Below are 24,130 nucleotides of genomic sequence, written 5' to 3'. Positions count from 1 at the left end.
AGCCAATATTCAAAGTGAATGCTTATTAGTTTTGAAATGACAGTACTACTTCTGCAACCAATTATCCGAGACATCTCAATGCAGTAATCTTTGGAAAATAAACATGTATTTAAGACAAGAGGGAATCCTTTCCCTTTTCCCTTCGGAGTCTGGTTACAGCAATAAACAGCTCAAGGATTAAAACCCTTTAGCTACGGGAGCCAAAATTTGTTGTAGGGCATCAGTCTGATTTTTTCTTGAAGAAAAAGGATGGTTTTTTTTTTGCTGTAGCATCCAAACGGTGCGCTTTCTCGCGCCAGTGGGTGCTTTCCGTGTCCCCGCAGCGCGCTGGCTGTCAGGCTCCCGGCTGGTGGCAGTGTCTGACAGTCTGACAGTCATCATTCCCTTACGTCATGCAGAGACCGCACCTGAATCCACAGTCAGTGCTGAGCTGACGGGAAAGCAAATCCCTCTCCTTTCATTTTCTGAGCATCGGAAAATACAGTGAAGCACTGGATTGTGACAAGAACCCCAGTGCTGAAAAAGGCAGGGTGGAAAATGGTGATTTGGAACAACTCAACAAACAACATGGGATGTTTTTAAATTAAAATTAAGAGCATTAATTGAGAATGACAGAGAAAAATGTGCCATTCCAGTGCCACTGTACGTTCAGATCCTTTTTGTCATCATCTGTTTCGTTTCTTTGTTGGAAATCATAAAGTAAAGATAAAAATCTTCACATATGTGAAGGAAAAAAACCAAACAATAACCTTTGTTTCATATTTGTATATTTCATTGATTGTTTCCTTAATCTCCTGTTTCTGGTCTTGCTACCATAGTAAAACCAGCTGAAGGTGTGCTTTATTTTAGAACTAGGAAAAGGAGGCAATATACTGGAATATTTGATGGAGGAGAAATCAGGCTGCAAGTCAAGTTGGTGACCCCTGAAAAGGCAGAGAGGGGAACGTGCTCGCTGGCCGTGCAAGGATGAGCCACAGGGATCTAAAATCCACATCCAGACTCTCTTTTTGAGGGTTCACGTCCGCGTGGAGCGTGAGCTGTACCGGCACTTGAGGTCAACACGAGTCGTAGAGCTTTCAGCTGTGTGACTGTTAGAAACATGTCACTTGATGCCGGATTGAAACTAGTGGGAAACAATAATGTGTTTGTCGCTGTTTGTGTTTCCCATCCAGTGCACCGTTAGCTTCCAGTCCAGTACCTTATCCGCAGAGCTGGAACTGCAGTGGGTGTGGGCGGCAGTTCTCACCGCCCCATCCCTACCTGTTACCAGCTGATACCGTACCCTATGCAAACCAGACAGGTTTATCTTTGGGTTATTTCTTTTGCCACCTTTCTGCCCGCGCGCAGTCTGTGCCCAGCAGCGATGCGTGCCGGTTACGGTGGTGGGGACAGCAGCCGATGCTGTGAGATGAAGAGCGTGGTGCAGGGGCTCCTAGTTTTAAAACAACCCAAAGTGTCAGAATTTCCTTGGATAAGGAGGGTTATTTGTCATCTTTATATCATTCTGTATCTGGACCAAAAAGGACCTCCCAGGTGAAAGAGATGCTTCTCTGCTCTATTATAGGACACGGCACCCGTTTTATGAGCCACTTAGAGCAGCGGGATTGCTGGTGGAGGGCCATTTCACTTATTCTGCTTTAAATTTATTGCTGATCATTTTGCACTCCTCTACTCTTTTATCAGCATCGTCCTGTATCTTAAATAGCGCCTTTCCAGCGATGCTCACGCTGGTGTTTATCACCTTGACGTGTTTACAGGTATCATTTGTACAGTTTACTAAACAAACCAATATTCTTAATGTTAGAATCGTAGAATCATGGAATGGTTTGGGTTGGAAAGGACCTTAAAGCCCACCCAGTTCCAGCCCCTGCCGTGGGCAGGGACACCTCCCGCTGGCACAGGCTGCTCAAAACCCCATCCAACGTGGCCTTGGACTGCTCTTGAACCTGGTTTTGGCCCTGTTCCTGAACTCTAGAGCATCTTAGTAATTCTCTTCTGCATCTCTCAATTCTGTATTGTACTTTTTAGAGGTGACTGACTGGATCTTTCAGAGAAATCACACTGTAGTTTCTGTATTTTATTTCCTTATCTCTAAAAAACCGACTTTATCTGATAACTATGAGGATCTTATTGTTCTCTTATGTTTGTATGAAATGGTATTTATGACTAACCAGAGGGTGCCACAAATATTCTTTCACCACATTAGGTGTGGAGGTCTCTAAGGGCACAAATTTTGGATAAAATGATGATGTACTTCCATATACAGTCGCATTTCACTTCTTAATGAACACATAGTGAATTATATGGGGCTTTTTTCACTTTCAAGATGTTATCTTCTTTGGATAGACATCAGCGTTAACCTGTCTTTTGTTTTGTCTTGTCATTTATCTCCTGAATTACCGCTTGCACCATCCCAGAACTTTACAGTCAGATCTGTAATTTTGCTCTGTGTTCAAGGCAGAGCTCAAGAGTTTATGCTCATGAGAAGTGGACGTACTCCGAGGTATCCAGAGCAGTCATCCCTTTCTGTGCCCTTTAGACTGCTCTTCATGGCGAGGTTACGCCTGTTTCTTTGGGAAGCTCCATGGCCTGCAGGGGAAACCAAAGCGGCCAATGTGGCATCCCTTAGGATCCCACCTCATTTTATCACCCAACACATCTGCTTCTGCAATTATCACTTACCACTGTCTAGCCTGGGGCGTTAGTGTTTAAAAAGTAGTGTAGCTTTGTAACAGAACAACCGAGGAAAAAGCCAAAGGGTTCAAGTTATAGCAGAGAGTAGCGAAATAAGTTCTGTCAGATGAAAGCTTGCGGTATAAAATGAATAGGTAAGTTGAATAACCAAATTCTTCTGTGTCTTGTTGAAATAAGATGCTGATATTTTGTAGACTATTACTAGTGAGGCATCCAAGGATGTCCATGAAAACAACTTGCATATTGCCAGTGTAGATAATTAAAACATGTGGATTATCTTTCAGCTGGGGATGAAATTGTGACAATTATTGTAGCTTTTTGAGGGGTAGTGACGTGAAAAGTGCACCGAGTGTGTAGGCAACAGAGCTTGGGCGGTGTCTCCAAGAGGTGAAAGAGTTATTTCAACTTCTCCGTGTATACCATCAGTTTTACTTTGCATTTGCAGTGACTTGAGGAGCCCGACCTGCTACTTAAATTGGCACTGCTTTGAACCAGAGCTTGGGTGAAGTCACATTCAGGGTTCCTTTCCAACCTAAACTGGATTTGATCCTAGGTGGTCTGGGTTAATCCACTCTGTAAGTTCATTAGGTCCTCAAAAGAAGCATCCACATTAGCATCTAAGACCAAATAGTTATTGCCCTTTATACTGATTTTTTTTATAGCTTCTTGATGTAGCTGATCGCAGGATCAGCGCTGAAGCTTCTGGAGCAGAAGGAAATCCTGACTCTTTGATGCTAAAAGTCACACCTGACTGTTCTCTTTTCAAGGCCTTCTGCATTAGGCAGGGAACAAGAAGGTCACTTTTAAGAATCTCTCAGATCACTGCTTTTGTATTTCAAGTTCCTAAACCAAGGAGGTCCTCAAACTGTAGGTGTTGCTGGGCTGGAGAATTCCTCCCTACCTCAATCCCACTCCCTGACCACAAAAGCCAGTACCTGGAGACTATATCTTTAGAAAGAGGAATCTGTGCCTGAAAATGTCCAGACTCGATCGCCTCCCAGATGATTGATTTTCTAGCCCTAATATAACCAGGTTTCTGGTGATTTTCTTAGCCCCGTTTGCTCTCCTCCTCACTCCTCAGTGCAGTTTCTCTTAGCTGAATGTTCACCGTAATATTTTAATTCTGAGGGAGAAGAGGCATTCTCTTATGAAAGGAATGGAAGACTGAAAGCAGACGAAGCGTGACATTTGTTGGACTGCATTTTTTTAGCAGCACTGAACCTTGATTTTTATATTAATGGCTCTGCCCCGTTATACCTTATGTTTGTAATTTATGGATACTGGAATCTGGAGATGCTGTTTTCAGGACTACACGTACTTCTGATATATTTATTTAGTTATTTATTTTCAGTAGCATGTACATGACTCGTGTACCTAGCAAATCTTGTGTTCTATGGGAATTTTTTTTATCAAGTGTGTCATTGAAGTAAATAAAAACATGAGAATAGCGATTCCAGACCAGACTTGTAGGCTTATCTACCCCAATATCTGGTTGCCAACAGCAGATACATGGGAAAGACTTTAAGAACAGGGCAATATTACTCCTTTTTTCTTCACTAATTTGTGTCACAGGGGCGTTCTGAGAAAGAAGTCTCATATTTAGTAAGTCTGTATGGATCATTATTCCATGAACCTGTCGAGTAACTTTATGACCATGTGTAAAATAGTAGCTACAGAGATCGTTTTCTCAGCTTAGTTAGGGATGCTGTGAAGATGTGCCGTGTTTTGTTTGCTTTGAACCTGTCGCCTGTGAGTTTCACGTGGGGTTCCTGGTTCTGGTGTTGGAAGGCGTTTTGGACAGCTGGTGCCTCTTCACTTCTCCACACCACTCATGAGTTTGTAGGTCTACGGTATCCCTCATAAACTGCCTGTCGTCCAGGCTGAATAACCTTAGACTATTTTTTGTCTCCTCGTTCGGAAGCCTTGGATGAGCCTTATCCCCTCTCTGTACGCTTGTCTGTCTCTATCATCTCCTTTTTGAGATGGGAGAACCAGAGCAGTGCCTGATATCAAAGATCCAAACACAGCATGGAGTTCTACTGCAGAATAATGGCATTCTCCATTTAGGTCTCTGTTTCTATCAATTCCTACTATTTGATTTATTCTGTTGACCTCTGCAGTGCACTGAGTTGGTATTTTCATAGAACTGTCCACAGTGACTCCAAGATTTATTCCTGAGTAGCAATTGTCAGCTCAGAGTCTATCATTTATATGTAAAATTGATACTGTTCCCTGTGTGCATCGATTGCATTTATCTACATTGACTTTCATTTACTGTACTGGTGCCCAGTGAGTCTCTTACAGTCCTTCTGCTGTTTTTTACTGTAAGCCCCTGTCTTTAACCCCCTGAATAATTTAGTAGCGTTGGCAAACACTGCCACCTCCCGATTCACCCCCTTTCCCGAGCTCTTTAAGAACGAGCCAACCTGGACCCTACTAGCAGAATTAATTGGTTTATTGTGTCCGCTCGAATAACGATAGAGACATAAAGTTCACTCACCCCAGGTTACTCGGCTGTGATCAGACCTGAGGAACAGAAGGGACGAAGGGATTTCTGATAAGGTGAGAGGTGAGGCTCTTGTTGCAGGCATGATATCGTTTGTATGGATTTTCAGAGTTCTGGTGCAAAACTTGTCTTATCCTTTTATAGGTATAAACTTGAAAGAAAACTTTTGTCTTTGTTCTTCCAGTTTTAGAGTCTCTTTAGCTTCTCAAAGTCAGTAATCTTTGCCGCTAAAATGTTAAAGGCAATCCAATTCCCTTTTTTTTTTTTAACAGTGGACATAGAAAATAGAGATGCTGTCATCCCTTGACATCGATCAGTTAGCAATTCCGATAGCAATAATGGAAACGCTCTGTTTCTCTCAGTACTGACCTTTCAGTGCTGTGCAGTGTTAGCAGAAAAACTCGATCTCCTGCCCAACACCAGGCACGGGGCAGAGGGCAGCGCGAGCGGTGCCTTTGCGGGAGAGGCGGGGGCAGAAGGAGGGCACAAATCATACACATTTACCCTAAGACATCTACTTAGTGTGCAAGTTACTGCCTTTTGGGCCTTTTTTGGTTTATAAGGTGCCTTCAGCCAGGCCCTTCTCTTCAGAATGCAGGACAATCACCTACAGTTTACAAAAAATGGCAATTCCTGATCGTAGATGGGTAAAAATAAGATGGAGTGTTCAGTGGGGGTGTAGAACTATTAAGAATGATAAGGGGTGTAAAAAGTCTCAAGCTGCAAACCTGAACGGCACTTCACTGTTGTGCTGTGTGAGAGGAGTTCCTGGAAAACGCGGAGGATTTGGTTTCAGCTGATAATTAAGGTTTTTCTTTCCGAAGCCTTGCAGTTTTAGGGATCTCTTTTTGAAGAACTCCAGGCTTGATGTAAAAATTGTAATGATGGTAGGAGACCACATCTCCTGGGAAACTAATCCTGTAGTTAATTTTCCTTATTCCTAAGCACTTGCACTTTATTTGTAACCTGAATTCAGCTGGTTTTAGCCTCTAACTAGGGGACGCTATTATAACTTTCTAGAATTAAAGACTTCATTTAATAATCACTTCATTTCATTTTTTATGAGCCCAGACCTTACCCGAAATGAACCAAACCTGGATTTATATAAGGATGAGGAACCTGCTAGCTTATTAAGGTCTGATTTAGGCAAGAAACAATAATTTAAGCCTTTTTACACAGATGATGGTCTGAACTCTCTGCCTTCTTGCCCATTTCGCCCACAGTGGCTCTGCCCTTTCACCCCTGTGCTTCTGGTCACTTCTGTAACTTGCTTCCCAGCACACACAGTGTAAGGCTTTTATTTCTTCTTTTGTAATGGTTTGAGCAATTTTTTCATCGGCATGTGGGAGATAGAACCTAATGTTTGTAGAATATCATGTTTAGAATCAATGGGAACGCTTTAAAAATCAGGCAAAAAAAATTATGAAGAGCTCCTGCCTTTCCTTCAAACCCTTTAACGCTATGGACATTCAGTCTGTTAAGCTGAAAATTTAATGGTGATGGATAACCGATGGGCCTTGTGCTGTTCACCTACTGCCTCTGCCAGTGCCTGACAGCCCTTGCAGCGAAGTAATATTTCCTCATATCCGATGTGATTCTCCCCTGGGACAACTTGAGGCCGTTTCCTCTCATCCTGTCCCTTATTCTGTGGGAGCAGAGCGCAGCACCCACCTCCCCACAACCTCCTTTCCGGGAGCTGCAGAGAGCGATGGGGTCCCCCCTCGGCCTCCTCTTCTCCAGGCTGAACAGCCCCAATTAAATAGTCTCAATATTTTTTCTTGACGTGTTAAACGAGCGTTGTGTAGACCTCAAATATTTATTTGCAGAAGTGTGGGTTTGGTCTGTAGAGCTCATCACAGTATTTCACCTTCCCCCCTTTCTGTATGTCAGATACGGATGGGATTTGTCTGCTCCGGTCGGAGATGTGCATTGTTCTGTTGCGTAGCCCGTTTTATAATTAGGCAATTCGGAATGAAGCAGCATAAAAACATGCTGTCTAAACCCGAGACCTGAAGGAACACCTGCTTTGCTGTCTTTCCCGAGGCGCAGAGGCGCCTGGTCCGCACAGGAGCCGTGCGCGGCGGTGTCAGGTGTGACATCATAGCGTTTTCTTTACAAATGTGCGGTTGATTTCTAGAACGGATTCAGATGCCTGTGCTGACATCATTCCCTCCTGCCCGTCGTCTCCCGATTTAGAAATGCCTCCTGAGAACATAGCGCTGGAAATTGTCATTATTTAAATTATTTAATGCCATCCTGCCCGAGCTCTGCAAAGATGGGCTGCGCCGCCTCGGCTTCCCCGCCGCCGCCTGCCACCCTCTCCTCGCCGGCTCCATCGTGACAGCCTTGCCCCTCTTCCATTCATCGCCAGGAGGGGCGAGGGGCTCCTGCCCTGCCTGCCTGTCTCTGGGTTGCTCTGAGCTGCGTTATTCAGCAGCCGATGGAATACGGGCCGTTAGATGTCTGGCAGGCCGGTTTCTCCCTGCCCATGGAATGCTAGAGGATGCAGTTTGTGCGCCGGGAGTCAACAGCAAGCCCCATCACGGCTGAATTGCTGTCAGGTAGACGGGGAGGGGAGCTCAGCTGTCCAGCCGCTCACTATTGGCTTCTTATTACGGCATTCTCCCCGGAGAGGCTCTCCGCACGCCCATTCACCCCCTCCTCCTCCTCCCAGCCCCCTCCTTGCCTACCCCTTCATTACTGATTCACAGCGAGAGGCAGCAGCGGCAGCCGCCACGCTGGTCACGAATCAGAGATTGCAATGAGCTCATCCTTTTCTCTTTGCAGCTTCGGAACTGCCCTGGCTTTATTGCTGGGATTGCTGCCTCTGTCTGCTGGCACACGCGGCCCCGGACACTGAACCCTGAAAGCTCTCCATCGCTTTTCTCCCATCAGAGCTTTCCTGCACTCCTTTTCCGCCCTTTTCCTGCTTTTTAGGTACATTTTTAGATCTATGTTTTCTTTGGTTTGTTTTTCCCATCTGCTTTGGACTCTGGCTGAGCCAGCGCAGCGGATGGTATTTTTCCGTGATTCTTAGCAGTGATGCTTTTCTCTTTCTGAGAGGCGGACGGGTGTTGCTGTCGGCGGGCAGCCCAGCCCAGCGCGGAGATCGGAGGCTGCCTCTACTCCTCTTGCACTTTCTGAGATTGCGGTGCAAAGCCTGTTCTTCTCACTCTGGATCCTTACTACTTACTGCTCATGGAAGAAGGGGTGCCGTGCAAAACCCCAGCTGCCAAGCTCACACCACCAGTCAAAAAGTCCCAGGACATGCATGACGAGAGAAGCAAGCTGGTGAATGAGTATGCGTGTCGGGTGCTGGAACTTCTGGGAATGGGGCATCGCCTATTTGTGCCTCGGCTGCTTGCGGTGAGATCACGTTTTCTTGAAATTAATTCATTGCAAACTTGCCATCTTCCTTCCCAAACCTTCTTCCCTCCCCAGGATTCTTCACACGGAATGGAGATGTGAGAGGTCTCCTATTTTTTTTCCTCCTGGCGTATCATAATCCATCTCCTAAAAGCTGAGGCTTTCTTCTCATATTAGCTCGGGGAGGGCTGGACGCTGGTCCTGCTAATGGGGATCGGTGCCACTCCTTAACTGGCTTGAAGGGCTCACAACCAGAGCTGCAGTGGGAAAAACATCTTTCCTAAAGCCACAAATGCTTTTGTTCTCAGTCCCGTAATGATTCCGGATAAGCAGCGTGCCCAGTCAGCTTCTGCATACTGATGGCGAGAGCGTTAATGCTCAGCGTTTCAGATTTTATGCTTGTGACATCTAATGTTAGTTTTAAGCATTCATAAAAATGGAAGCTACGTTGATGTATTTTGGGTTTCTGCTGTTTCTGTGTTTGATTTTGAAAAGGCAGTTGACACCGTAAAAAAAAGTTGAAAATACACAGTAGATTTATCTGGGAAATGAATCATTAAAAATGTTTTTAACCATCATAGCGAATGATGTCTGGATGTGAAATGGCCTGAAGCTGGTGGGGCACGTTAGGGTGCGGAGAAGACGCCTTCACCGTCTCTAGTGCTGTCCTAAGCAGACTCCAGGCCACCAAGATGTGGCAGATCCTGGAGTCAGTGCCGAGTCCTTCCTGCCCCTGCCCTGGGCTTTGGTCACTGAACCCGGGGCAGCGCGGGGGCTCGCTGGGTGGTGGCCTTGCACACCACAATGTCACTGTGATGAGCTGCGCGTGGAGACAGTTCGTTCCTGATCCCATCCCGTTTTCTAGCGGGATGCTGCCTTTCCTTTATTTCCATGCCCTGTGCCGCGGCTCCAGGCAGTGACCTCCGTGCCGTTCCCCTTGTGCTGCTGAGAGCTGTCTCCGTGTTCTGCAGTGCACTCGCAGAAACCAGAGTGCTCTGCCTGGTAGAAGGTGTTCAGTGTGATAGAAGAGAAGGCGAGTGGTTGGGCGAGCGTGTCCCTCTGCTGTGAGGCACAGATTAAACACGCAGGACCGCTCTGATTGCTCGTAAAGCGCAGGTGATTTGGATTCCACTTGTGGAACTGGGTGCAGGGCCTGTCGTGGGGACTAAGAACGCGTGGTTCGATGTGGCGTGTGGAAGCCTTGGTCCGGTTTACCTCTGAGTGTTCTAAAGGCTCATCCAGCCCATCCTGCTGCTTCAGTGCCGGTGGTCTCTTGGGCAAGCACTGCCAAATCATTCCGAATTGGTTTGTGACAAGCTCTAGGGAAAAGAGATACAAACCCGCTAAGCTCTTTGTCACTTGGCTTAATTGAGCTTTTTATCTGGCCCTCCAGATGGAGAGTACCGGGAAATTCAGCATCCTTCATCGCCCAGGCTGCTTCGCTTTGCTGAATGACATGATATTGTTTATTTTAAAAGAAAATAAAGGGAGTAGAGGGAAAGCAAAACATTACAAATAATGCTTGTGTTGCTGGAGAGTCTCAGCTTGTGGAGGCAATGTGATTTCCTGTTGGGTTTTATTACCTAAATAGACCTCTTCTGACGTGCATCCTTTCTGACAGGTACTCCTTGCTTAGAGGAGAGGCGCTGGTTCTCACCATTCTTTAAAAACGAGAAATCTCCGAGGGCCAAGAATTTGTGCTTTAATCAGAGCTGAAGATATTTCAAAGCCTCGGTGTTCCATGAAATTAAGAGCTAGGCTAATTTTTACGTGCATAAGCTTTTCCCTCTGCTGTGATTTTGGGAATAAATGCCGAGGTCAGGCAGAATATATGCATTGTAGTGTTGTGTGAGAAATGGAATCTATATAACCTTAGTGTATAACCTTAATGTATAACCTTAATACATAACCTTAATGTATAAACTTAATCTATAACCTTAATGTATAAACTTAATCTATAACCTTAATTCCAGCCTTACCTCAGTTCCCATCACCCGCTCGCTGCAGCCGCCAACTGTGACCACGGGCGGGTGGAGCAGCGCTGGTCCTGGCTGGGTTCATCCCCTTTGGGGCGACCGTGGGCGGACGGAGCTGGAATGAGTCGGAATTTGTGCTCACCCACACTCCTCAGTATTTTGTGTGGCGGGATTAACATCGCCTTTGTAAAATGGTGATAAATGTAAATCTGGAGCTACGTCTAAACGCAGCGATGAAATTCAGAGCAGGGTGTGCTGCTGGGCGGACACACGTTTGTTGGCGCCGACTCATTGCACACAAAAACAAAGCTGTTTTTTTTTTTAACGTAACACTTTTCTACTGATTTTACAGAGAGGGCAGATTGTATTTAGGAAGGAATGGTTTTGTCAGGGTAGCTTTTACCATATGGAAGCGGATGGAAGGAGTGCCTGTGGAAGGAGTCGGATGTGTCGTGTGAGCGGTGTCTGCCAGAGGAACTGCAGCAGCGTGGCTTTTCCCAGCAGCTTTCCACCCGCCACCGCGCTCCTCGGAAGGGCAGCGTCATGCTGACCTGCTGCCAGGGCTGTGGCTCGCGCCGAAGGGCACACGGCGCCCGGGGGAGCAGCAGGAAAAGCGCCTCGCACACCTTGGGTTTGCATCGCACAGCTTCTTCAAAGAGCTGAACCCCGGATCTGTGCGTGCGGGCGACAGATTCAATGCTATATTCTGGAAAACGAACTTGTAAACATGTTGAATTTGCCATTGCAGATGAAACAGCGGAGTCGAGTGTGGTCAGATTCTTCCCAGCTCTTACCTCAGCCTTGTTCCCGACACGTGTGCGTTGAAGTGGGGACCGGGCGGTTTGTGCCCGCTGGTGTTCTAAAGGAATTTGAAATATATATACTGTAAACATAAAATTCTATGGAAATCAGTAATTTTGATCCATTTGGATGAAGGAGGAGGAGTTACACTCAGAAGTGCAACGTGGTTGATCCAAAATTTCTTCTGCTTTATTGATTCCCAGGTGGGAATAGGAGTCGTGGTTGATGTAGTTGAGTAATAAACGAGACTGCAGAATTAATAACTGGAGATAGAGAAATTAAATTAAAGGAAAAAGCTGAGGCTTTTCCCTTTGTCTTAATCACATTTTTTATTTTGGGGAAAGTACTAGTCACGTTATTTGCTTTAATAAAAATAATCATAATTAACATAACTTAAGCCTCTCGTATGCCATTCCTGTTTTTTTGAATATTTGCAGTTTCCCAGAACTTTACCTTTTAGATTTGAAAGCTTTGCTAGTTCCAAGGGCGTTCCCTTGGCTTCAGTTGATCCGTATAAGATGATTTTAGGGATATATTGAAATACTTCAGTGGAAGGACTTTTAAGGGCACATTTAGTCAAATCCTAAAAGGCAAGTGGAGACTTTTGGTCGTAATTCTTTTTGAGTCTCCTATTTTGCCAGGTTTTAAAAAATATATTTTAACCAAAAATGTGATTATCTGAAAACTGCATCTAGATTAATAAAAAATGCCCTGAAGTCCCCGAGTGCACAGAAGTGCAGCACGACTGCCAAACTGCAATTATTGGTCCATTAAACTTAGAGATGGTTGAGTGAAAGAAGTTGTTCCCGAGTTCCACGAGCTGAGGGATTTACAAGTCTCTGCCTGTCAAAAGATTCCTGAGATGTCTTTATGATTTATTGATTAAAATCACAGAATGTCAAGAAATGTCAGTCTTAGGATGCCAACATTGCTGGTTTTAGTGGTTTTTATACACACACACACACTGGTTTTATGTTGCCTCTTGGTGATAATCAGCACCTGAAGAGGTTGTTTTGCAGAAAATACACAACGCACACAGCCCGGTCAGTGTTGCTTTCAAAATGTGACTTTGATTTCCTGTGGTATTAACAATTAAACTAATTTTTTGATCAACAGATTATTAAAATAATAATCTGTTGAGCAGTTGAGCAGTGTGGGCGCTACCAATTATTTTATCCAGTTATGCAATGTGACGGTTTCTGGTTTTTCATAACTATCACGGTAGCTCAGCAAACTGTCTCGGAAGTTCTTCTTTCCATGATTCACCATTATTATTACGGGATTTTCATTCACTAAAGATTTCTCAGGGTTAAGACCTCAAAAGTCTGAAGAGTCATGATTTTATGAGTTATTTGTTTGAGGGCTGTTACTGTGTTATTATAACAGTGGTTCAGGCAGAAGCCTGGGAGGATTAAATCCGACTTTAAAATTTTTACATGAAATTGCTGGCTTTCTGGCATGTTTGCCTGCTTTTTTGTATTTATTTTTACATGAAGCGCTATGGACATAATGGGCCGGTGCTGCCTTCGGGGTGAGTTTCAGAGGAGCGCGGGAGCGAGAGGGAGAGGAGGGTCTGGGGGGCAGGAGAGCTGCTCACCGCTGAAGGCAAATTTGCAGTGTAACAGGGAAATCCATTGGTATTAGGTTTGGCTGTAGGTACAAGTGAGCAAAGAAAGGGCCACTAAACCACATTTCAATCAAACACGCTTGACTGTTCAAACACGCTATTATACCTTAACCTATTCCACCTGGCTACGTGAAAACTGGTCAGCTCGCCGACTCATGATTTGGTGTCAATCACCGAGCGGGAGATGGAGCGCAGTACCCGGACCGTCGATAGGCGCTGCACCTCCAGGGCATCCCCTTGGTATCAAGATATGCACGTATTCCTTCTCACCCGTCCAGCGCGGCAACTTTATCCTCCTCTCGGGGGCTGCAAAAAAGGGTCAGTGGCATCACCCACCCCTCGCACGGCCAGTGCGTGAGCAGGCCGAGTGCCGGCTTGTTCTGTGGCCCACGGTAGCAGCGATTGCCACCCCAGGCCCTGTCCTCATAACCCCTTTCCTGGCTGCTCACGCTCCCTGAGCTCTGCTTCAACCTCTTGGAAATAACAGGCAGTTCCAACCGCTTTTCTGCTTTCTTTATCCCATTCCCTGCCCGTTACCTGCCCGGTTAAGTACAAACAGTCACAGACTTTCTTACTGCAAGCTGGCTAAGAATTGTTGCTTAAACTGATACATTAGTTTAAAATTTGAGTTTAACACTATATATATTATTTTTTTATATATATATATGTTTCATGTCCAACAATGGACCATTATTTATTATCTCTGATACAACTGTATGGCAATCGCAGCTGTCAGCATCACTGAGAGGGAAGGAGAGAAGCTGCTCTCAAGTAAGTTATCAACCCACTGACTGCTTTTCCATTGGCTGAGCTCTGCCCAGAAGGGCTTTGGTTGCCAGGATGGGTTTTGGCAGCGATGCAAATCATCTGAAATACAGCCTGTCATGGGTATGAAGGGCTGATCTGGTCTCGAGTGTGGCACAAGCCGGTAGAACCTCGGTAGAGCTTGTTCAGGAGAAATACTACGTTAGGAAGAGGAGACGGATGCGTTGGCCATAGCCACATTCACGAGGGGGTCTGATTCATTGGATACCCAACTGCACCAGCTTTCTGTCAACGCTACCTCGGTCTTGGCTGATTGAGCCTCTGCCAAACAGTTGTCCTGCCAAATGCGTTGTGGGCAGAATCAGTTGAGAGGCTGTCAGGCTGGACATTCCTCATCAGCATCCTGGAGGCAGCTTTTCCTGTGTGCGATGACCCAGCAGCTCCCATGGCTTTGAAGGAAGGAGGATCCAACAGCTCTTGAGAGAACTCTGAGGAATTTGGTAACAGAAAGTTGTCTGCCTTAAAAATGAGGCAGTCCTGGCAAAACTGATATGCTGAAACTGCTCGAGTCATATTTGGAGGTTTCTCATGCTTTAATGGAGGAAAACCCAAGTTCAAGTTCAGTTTACTTTGGGAAACGATATGTTTATACTTGTAAGAAAGGCTTTTATGCAGTAGACATTATTTTAATGTAAATGACTTGGTGGTTCTTTAATAGTTTGTGGGGTGCGTAGAGAGGCTTCCTAAATACAAGTAAAATCGTCTCTGCGTTGTAGTGTTTATTTTTATCTGTTTAGACCAAACTTAACACCCACGAGAAATAACCACTGAGCCTCCCCTCTTGCATGTCAAAGGCTGCACAGTTTCTCCCAGTTCTCCCTGGGTGGACCCAAATCTCTTGTGTTTGGCCCAAGTGCGTTTTCTGGGAGGAGGTGTTGTCTGAAATGGGAGGCAGCAAAAGATTTTGAGTGGATGAGAATATAGTTAAGAATCAAACTCTGAACCTCTATGTACGCAATGTACCTACTGCGTCTAACAGGGCAAGAAATGACGAAGGGTGTATCTGATGGGAGAGTGGAGGGTGCATGCGTGAAGATGTCGGCAGTGGCACTTGAGCAATTAATTCAGCAGTTGACGTTAACCAAAGGTACCTGTGCGGCTCCTGAGGTATTTGTAGTAATCGTACTGCACTACGCAGCGCTGGCCTCCGTGTTACCGGTCTGTACGTTTGCACATTTGTATTTTCTCTTTCTGGGTTAAAGATCTTAAAATTTGCATTTTTGAGCTGAGGTCCTGAATGTTGTGGACACAGCTTCGGTGAACCCTTTAAAGGAACTATCCCAAGGCTTGGGATTCCCTGTCTGCTCCATCCTCGGTAAATCCAGAGATGAATACATTTGTCCCTGTGAATCACATCACTCCGGCAGCAGCAGAACGAGATTAATGTTGAGTGTGTAACGTTTCCTGACCTGTTAGGCTTGATACCACGCTGAGACGTACAGCAGTACGAGAGATGTAGAAATAAGCATGTAAAACAGTTTCTGGCATGGTGTTCCTTGAGAAATTGTGTCACAGACTTCTGCACATTGACTTGCTGATGCCTCTTATGAGTCATATGCATTCCTGCTCTGCTGTTCATGTCTGTAACCCTATAGATCCATATATATACGTTTTCTTTTCAGGGTAGCGTTAGGAGAATCAGCAGTGGTCTAATGCACAGGCTCTCTAGAAAATACTATTCATTCACCTAGGTTTTTGTTACTTGCTTGGGCTTTGTTTTTCTCCTCCCTGACTGACATCTTGATGGGCTGAGCCAGAATCCCTTTCTTACCCTGCAGGTAGAGAAGGATAAAAGACATTAATGCGTTACAGTCCTCTGATTGTGCTGCTCTGCCTGAGGTTCCTTGGATATGCCTCAACCTCTGAGATACGGGTTAGAGAGCTGATTTCAAGGAGGATCTTTGGAGCTGTTGTGAATATTGATGGTTTGGAATACATTCAGGAAATGGCAAATCCAGTACCAGAGCGTGACGGCATGTTCTCAGCATTTACAGTAGTCCCCTGTGTTTAATTGCAGACCTCAAAAGAGGACCTTCTTCAAGCTGATTTTGAAGGAGCTTTAAAATTCTTCAGAGTTCAGTTGCCCAAGAGGTACAGAGCTGAGGAGAACGCCAGGAGACTGATGGAACAAGCCTGCAACATTAAGGTAAGGGTGGTCTTCATTTCTTCTCATTCACCCAGGGATTTTACAGGGAAGTAAGGTACGATGTGAAAAATGGCAGTAGCGTGTGGAAAGTGAAGTAATGAAATCACGAGTTTATTACTTCTTATGTGTGTCTGTATATTCATACACACACATGTGCGTACACTTGTATTAAGTAAGTAAAGCTCTGAGCTTTTCTCTTTGTCAGCTTCGGTACAAGCTAATGGTTAAAATACTGGTGCACGATCGACAAATTGAATTACCATAACTTGCTAATTCATTAATTGATTTATAAACAGTGATTACACTAAAACTGTTAATCGAATGTATGATAATCATGCAAACAGAGGTCAGTTATTATTTGTTTCGCCCAGAAGATATTGATTTGCTGAGCACTGCTGTATAACGCAAATTTGTTGGGTAGAAACTCAGTTTTGTTTGTATCACAAGCTTACCAAGGCAGAATATCTTTTTATAATCTATTTTACGCTATCCAAGACCATCCTGTTAGAAGGCAGGCTCCTTCAAACATCTGGAGCACAGGTTCTAATGAATGACAGCAAATGGGATGAGCCCGACCGTCAGCTTTTGAGAGTGGAGATCTTCTGTTATGAGTGGCCGCGGGGGTTCATGGAGCTCTCGTTGGGAAGAGCTGCAGGTTTTTTTTCTGGGATTTCTGGAGTACCTATGGCTATGGATGGCTTAACATTTGACCTTGAAAAAAACTGTTTAGTGTTTATTGGAGTGGGAGCACAGATGGGCACCGTGTGTTTGATGAGGTCCGGTAATGGGCCAAGAACATCCCAGCAGAAAGAACGCTCCTCTTACATCTTGCCTTTGTTTCTATCTCTCAACGTGTTCGTTCATTTCCTTTTGTGCCGCTAAATTTCATAGTTTGTTAAGCAAGGTCTTCTTCCATACTGCTTAAAATCCTGATCTCGTGAAAGGGCGGGGCTTGCCAGGCTAATGTTTATTCCAATCTGGAAAAAGATCATCTGCGCAAAGGTTCTGTTAAAACTGGGCTTGAGATTTGAGCGAGCTCTGCTGCTGGGAGAGAGTAGCTGGGGGGAAAAGGCTGCAGTTCAGGGTTTGGGATTTAGTCCTTGGAAATGAGGAAGGGCTTAGGGAATACAGAAAATTGTCTTTATGTTGTGGCTCAATGTATATTTTTCTGATGCAATCAAAGACCTTATAGTACTTTCTGGAAGATAGCAGCAGGACGTCCGTTTGGAGGCCAGTCATTAGTTTTGTACCTCAAAGGTTGATGCAGTGGCCAATAGTGCTGATCTCCTGCTCAGGAGGATCCCCTCGATGTGTATCATTGCTGGGTGGGATGGAAGGAAGTGGCAGGAAGCCAAGCTTTTCTTAGTTGTCCGATGAACAAACCAAAGAGTGTGGGCACAAAATGAAATAAAATAATTTGTTTACAAGGTATTTACCTATCTACTAACTTCAGGAGTGATCAGACGCAGGAACAGGTTGCCCAAAGAGGTTTGGGAATCTCCCTCTGTGGAGATACTCAAAATGCAATTGGCCCGGAGCGACCTGCTGTGGTTAACTGTGCTTCAAGGGGGCGGTGAAGACAAGTTGTTCTCCAGAGGTCCCTTCCAAGCTCAACTCTTCCGTGATTCTGTAATTAGATATTATAATCGTGGTATTTATTTACAAACAGGAGATAATAATTGCAGGAGTTTACATGCTCAAATAGGAAATTATAGTCAATAATCATCACTAGGCGAGGACCCAGGGAATGTAGAGGCTACATGGAGAGTAGCTGTCTGTCTTATTGAATGCAGCAGAACTTGTTCTGTTCAAAAAAACTCGAACAAGACCCTTAAATGTGCTTTTTTTCTGCTGTAGGAATGAGGCACTGTCTCTTTCAGCTGCTTCTCACGTCGGTATTAGTATCTGTAGACTGAACACCACATGTTTTCAAACTAAGTAGCACACAGTAAATGCTAGGGAGTATTTTCTTTAGTTTTCTAAGCTAATTACTGAGGTTTAAAATCCTGGTGTGGGCAGGTTTCATAGCCTGGCTGTATCTTTTCCAGTGTTTCTTTTTATTTTGTTCCCACATTAGAGCAAAACAAAACAGGAGTTTAACATGTAATAATAATCCACCTCTCTGTGCTGCTTTGTTTTTTCTTGAGCTCTGGCTGGCATGGTTCTAGAGAAAGCAAATGAAAAGATACTTGGTGGGTTTTGTCCTGAATTTCACAACTTTTGAGTTTAACTCATGAGTTCAGGACCTAACCCTTGGGTTTTGAAGGTGATGCATCAGAAATAGTTTTATCAGCCTCTTTTTAAAACAAAAAGAATTAGCATCATTCTCTCCCTTAAGAACAGCTCTGCGTATACAAAGGAAAAAGTTCTTGTTGATTGAAAATTGTATAGAAAATTTGGCAGAGAATCTCTTCAGTTAAGGACTTTCCATGGTGATTACGCACCAGGTCTGAATTTTGATAATTTAGCGGTAAGGAAATCACTGTGAACAAAGTGAGATGGGGCTTTGAGCAGCCTGAGCCAGTGGGAGGTGTCTCTGCCCATGGCAGAGGGTGGAACTGGATGGGCTTTAAGGTCCCTTCCAACCCAAACCATTCCATGATTCTATGATTAGAGTCAGTGGAATTAGAAATAAGATCAGTGTATCCAGCAGGGGACTGTTAGCATTCCAAGCTTTAGGAATGGTTTGAAGTAATTCATGCTATGAAATAATACAGCCCAAGAACCTTGCCCGTGTTGTGGTCGTACACGTTACCTGCACGAGTGCGGAGTCAGGGTCCCATGAGTGGCCGAGGGATTATAGCCAACATTTGCAGAGCACGAGGTGTGTTCTGATGGAGGAAACTGAGTCTGTGAAGACCTCTGCTGGGGCCTCTAGGGCAGATGGAACCCAATAGTGCACACCTTTCCCAGATCAGGACCAGTCAATCAGAGGAGAAAGACATTAATTCTCCAAGTAGGTTGTCAGAGGCTAATTTAAGTGTTAGTTTAATTTAATAGAAGATGAAAATTTAGAGTTAACTAATTGGGGATGGTCTCCTGTGACCATACCTTTCATTTTGCAATAGCTTTGCAGAGGGAGGGACACGTTTCTCATAGAGCAGTCACTAAGAATTACAGTTGTAAAAATGGGTTCAGGAATGATAATTTTCTGCCTGACCAGTGCAGGCTGTATATTATATGTCTAGAATAAGGAATTACTCTGATTTCCTACTCCGTAGAATGATTACCAATGCTCTTTTGTACTCAGGTTTTTGCAGGAGGTGCTTATTTATCTAATTTTTGTCTCTTAACAAGGGATTTCGGAGTTTTTTTCTACGTCTGTGGAAGCCCAGTTTGATAAAAGAATGAGTGAAGAAGGAGCCTGTTCTAGGTTAATGAAGGTTAAGCTTAATGGTGCTGTTTTATTAAAACAACTAACACATTCTGCATACTTGTAGAGATCTGTTCTTGTCCTAAAGGAGCTGTAGTGTCCTTTGGTTTTGCTATAGGAAGTCTGTCAGCTCTGTTCTTGCTCCTGACTTCAGTCAGCTGAGCGCAGAACGGGAGGAAGGGAGTCTGATTGGGAGATTCTCTCCATGTGAGAATCACCTGCTTTGATAGTTTCCAGGTGAAGGTAGAGAGTTGTTTCTCCATATCTGTCCTGGGATGTTTGGAAAGTGAGCGGAGCTAACACTCAAAACGTGCCACACTGCAGGTCTAGAAATGCCGTGAAGCTGAATGTAGCAGGCAGGTAGGTGGGAGATCTGGGGAGTTTACTGTGGATTCTCACCCCTCGTAGCTTGGAAGTTGAGGGGAACACATGGGATGGGAGCAGAGGAACCTGCAGGGAAGATTTTTGTGCTTATGGGGCAGCATCTGTAATGATATCTTCTTTTACATAGTCCCTTCCAACCCAACCATTCTATGATTGTTTAAGTCTATGTCTCGGGGATTACCATGAGTCCCTGTCTCATCTTCCATCGTCATCCTATGTTCTTCCAAGAGAAGCTTCTTCCTGACCGCATCAATCTCTTCCCTCTTTGGAGGAAAGCAGGCTCCCCGGCGGGTCCCGCTCTGTCACACTTGCTGCTCTCAGCACCTTAGGTGAGAGGAGCAGATGGTCTTGTGGAAAAATAGTGCCTTTCTCCATTGAAAGCACACGTGGGTCACTGTACTGCCAAGGTTACGGATCCCACCTGGATGCCCCCACAGCTGTGGCTTCCCCCGGGATCCTTGTACAGCTCATGGGGAAAGGCTCTGCCAACGGAGTCAAAAAGAAAAGGCCAAGGGAGCAGGAGCTGTGCTGAACTTTTTCTCATTTCAGAATTGTTATTTGTATAGTTTTAAAAGAGATTTACGTGAGTAATGTTTGAATTCAAACTGGTGTTTGGAAGCTCACACCGTAGTGATGCGGGGGAATTATTTTATTCGCACCTCTGTCGCTGTTTTATCTGGAAGCAGTTTTCTTGCAGGTATGGTTTAACAAGGAATTGGGTATTGATTTACATGAGTTTCAATGGAAAGGAGTAAAAATAGCTCACTCACTTTCTCTCTTCTCTCTAGTGCGTTCTCTTTCTTTGTAGTTATATGTATATATATGTGTTTATATAGATACATGGGGGGAGCTGTTGTGAGAGGTGGTAAAACAATACAAATGCGGCAGAAAAGCAAAGGAAAAAACTACGGAAAGGCCTTAAAACTGCACAAGCTTTCTTTTCCTTTGGTTCTAGCTCTGAGGTACCTAATTAATCTTCCAATATAAAGGACAGGAAAAAAAATTGCTCATTTATCACTTTCTCAAGAAAAGGCCAAACCAAATTGAAAAGAATTGTGTTTGGATCTATAGAAAACGCTGCTGTGCCTGGATGTGATTCCTTATTAAAGCCCAATGATCAATTCCACTTCTGTCTGCGCCGTTATCTCCTGCGCACAGGATCCTGTTGTCGTTGTGAGGAGGGTCATGGTTTTTAACACCTGCTCCGTCTTCAGCTTCAGCCCCGTTCTTCTGTTTGGCTCTGTGCACCTGAGAGTCGGATTCAGTTGTGAAATCATAGAATGCCCTGTAGGAAGGGACCTCAGGGATCGTCTGGACCAACCTTTTCAGATGATCTGTAGTTCGAATGAGATGGCTCAGCTTCCTGTGCGCTGAGCCCTCAGTGTCCAGTGTAGAGGATCCCACCACTGCCCTGGGGGGATTGTTCCAATGTTTCGCTGTGCCCATGGTGGAAAATTGTCTTCTGGAATCCAGTTGGAATCTCCCAGGAGCAACTTATCCCCACTGCCTCTTGTCTTGCCCATGTGGCTCCTCATAAAAAGGGAGTCTCCACCCTCTTGGCAGACACCCTTTATGCCCTGGAACAGACAATACGATCTCTAAGCCTTCTTCTCTCAAGGCTGAACAGACCCTGTTCTCTCAGCCTTACTTCCTATGGAAAGTTTCCCCCTCCTGTGATCACCCCTTCCTTCTCCGGGCCCTCTCCAGCCTGGCCGCAGCTTTCTTTGCATAGTGGGGACCAAAACTGAGCACAGCGCTCCAGGCAAATGCTGAACAGAGTGGGATAATGACTTCTTTATCTCGCTGGTGATGCCCTTCTTGGTGCACCGCAGCATCCTGCTGGCCTTCTTTGCTCCTGCAAAGCACTCTTCACTCAAGTTGAGCCTGTTGTCCGCCAAGACCCCCAGGTCCTTCTCCACAGAGCTGCTCTCCAGGTTTGTGGAGGCTGTGGAACCCGGTCTGAGCTGCACTCTAGGTTTATGTATTCCCAGGTGCAAGACCTTACGCCGATCTCCGTTGAACTTACTAAGATTAAAGTGCCTACGGAAGAATCGGACCTTTAGTGTCTTTATAATCTCAGTAAATCAAAGCATTAACAGCGTAGATAGTGTCATGCGTTTAAAAACACAGGCTCAGCTATGAAACGCTTACTTATTCGGACTCTGCTTCTCTGGCTTTCCAGTCAGCAAACATGCTGCCCGTTAGCAAGGGTGAATTTCCATAGTGTCCAAGCCTTAGTAAAACTCTTCAGTTGGTTTGGCTTTGGTCTTTTTCTCATGTGCACTCAGTTGGCATTGTAAATGAAATCAGATATATTGCTAATCTCATCAACAGGGAAGCAATATGATTGCGTTATTAATAATTAAATATAAACACATTTTAACCATTAGCTGTGCAACCCGAGTACAAATATTTCGGTGTCCTTGGAGCAGTCATTTGCTGGCGTATGGCCTTGTCCTTCCATGAGTGGGGCATCAACAAGAATAGTGTTGAAGGTAAGAATCTTTAAAGAGCCGTGAAAGTTTGAAGTGGAAAAGTGGTAGAAACGTTCACAGTCTGTGTTCCCAGCAACTGCATCACAGCGTGCATCATGGTGAGGTTTGTCCTGGGCGTTAGCGGTCCAGGGGACATCTGAAAACTGTTCCAGGGGGAAAATGCTCTGCATTTTGGTTCATTGAGGTTTGTGCCATCAGGAGAAATGGCTTTCCAGAATGACAGATGCTTTCCTGTTCAGAAAGATGGAAAGCATACTCAGAAGGGCTTAAGCTTCTGGAATCTGGCTCTTTCCTCCTGGATGAATAACAGCTCCTTTCCATCCTTGCCGCTGAAAATAGTACGGAGAGCAGTAGATGAAGGTGGCAGGGAGTCGCACTGCTTGACATTTCTATCTTCTGCCTTCTATGCCTTGGTTTGTCTAAAATAACTTGGCTCTGTGAGTAAGAGGAAGTGAAAATTATTCCTGAGCTGAACTGGATGCATTTGAATCCCTGGTGCAGACTGGCTGGCGGATTGACTCACCTCCCGTAAGGGGACACGTTAAAATGTTCTGTAAAGTGTTTTCTGCCTCCTGGGGTCTGTGTGTCAAGCGGAGTGTGCAGAGCTAACAGTCATCTTAGTTGGAAGGGGAAGTCTATTTGCTGGTTTCCATGAAGGATGAAACCCTGTAACTTGTAACTGATTTTTCTGAGGGTGCCTGGAGTTTGAATATGGAGAAAGACTGTGACGATGGTGCCCGGCAGGTTTGCGCTGCCTCTTGTTCACAGTCAGATGCTTTTCTTTATCAAGATGCTTCTGTGGCACAAAAGAGGCTGTAGGGGAAAACTAAATGCATCTCAGCAGCAGCACTTAAGGCCATCGTGAAAAGCAAAACAACACGGGCTTTCACATTTTGTGAGCTAAGACGCATGGGTAAAAATATAGCTACGTAAAAAAAAGTATTGATACAGGAAAGTATAGTTGCAGAAACCAACAAAAGCGTTCAGGCTTAAGATGGAGAAATCTCGCTGGAGGTGAAAATTCATCTGTGCTTCTCTTGGACCTCGTTCAAGCCATCAGATCTGAGGGAACAGACAGCATCTCAGCAGTGAGTAGCACAGCGGTAACGCAGAGGAAATCTATTTCGTCCCATATAGGAGCCCCTGTGGCCAGGATGCTGCGAGCCGTGCTCGCCAAAGCCTGTGGGCTGGCTTTCAATTGCAGGTCCCTGAGGAATATTGTGTCTTTATATGTTTAGAACTCAATTGCTGTGACCAAAGAAATACTGTATTGCCCCCTCTGAACAGCGGAGGAGGAAGCTCTGTTACTGAGAGTTCGGTGCCAACAAAGAGAATTATCTTTTATTTCTGTGCCTAGAAATCGTAGAATCCTTGCATTTGGAAAAAAAATGCGTTTAGGCCAAAAATGTCAAGCTGCCTTCTGTCGTATTTGATCAGCCTGTCTGACATGTGTCTTTCTTGGAAGCGCTGCGGTTATTTTTACTGCAGCTGTTAGAGGTTGTAAAGCTGAAGTGGCGGGAAGCGAGGCGCGGTGCGTTAGAGGAGGCTCAGGTGACCCGGACTCGCTGGCTGTCGCCTGCAGCGGCGCGAGCAGCAGCCTGGCGTTCATTCCCACTGCGGTGCAGAGGACAGTTGGGACCAGACATGTATTTCATTTACTTTTAACAGATGAAATGAGGTGATAGATGCCGAAGCACCGTGCTATACTGAGACCTAAACGTGTGAAAATAACAGGGGCGGGGGCAAAATCTGACAGCATTCCCTTTCTCTTCCACAGAGCTTTTGCAAACAAAGAAAGTGAAGACTCAGGGAACAGAATCTCTATGCGTTGTTGCTGGTGTTTGATTTCTCAGGCATCTGCAGTTGAATTTCTCTGCTTTGAACACAAGCGAACAAACAAACCCAAGTGTAGAAAGGCAGCCGTATGCATTTTATAA

The 24,130-nt window shown here is 45.0% G+C and overlaps 1 protein-coding gene across 6 annotated transcripts in view; it reads left to right on the top strand.

Moving 5' to 3' along the window:
* The window catches only part of RABGAP1L (RAB GTPase activating protein 1 like), a 223,838-nt gene that overhangs the window by 148,734 nt on the left and 50,974 nt on the right, over nucleotides 1-24,130 (top strand). For 5 of the 6 annotated variants that reach the window (XM_054073599.1, XM_054073601.1, XM_054073602.1 and 2 more), the window contains one exon: nucleotides 15,813-15,941. In XM_054073599.1, the coding sequence (XP_053929574.1) occupies nucleotides 15,813-15,941 (129 nt within the window). Of the gene's footprint in view, nucleotides 1-7,896; nucleotides 8,567-15,812; nucleotides 15,942-24,130 lie in introns of those variants that run through there. The other variant, XM_054073605.1, reaches the window with a different exon arrangement.

Source organism: Cuculus canorus, chromosome 8, assembly GCF_017976375.1.
Source record: "Cuculus canorus isolate bCucCan1 chromosome 8, bCucCan1.pri, whole genome shotgun sequence".
NCBI lineage: Eukaryota > Metazoa > Chordata > Aves > Cuculiformes > Cuculidae > Cuculus > Cuculus canorus.
Note: the sequence above shows the minus strand (reverse complement) of the source record. Positions and strands in the feature narration are given on the sequence as shown.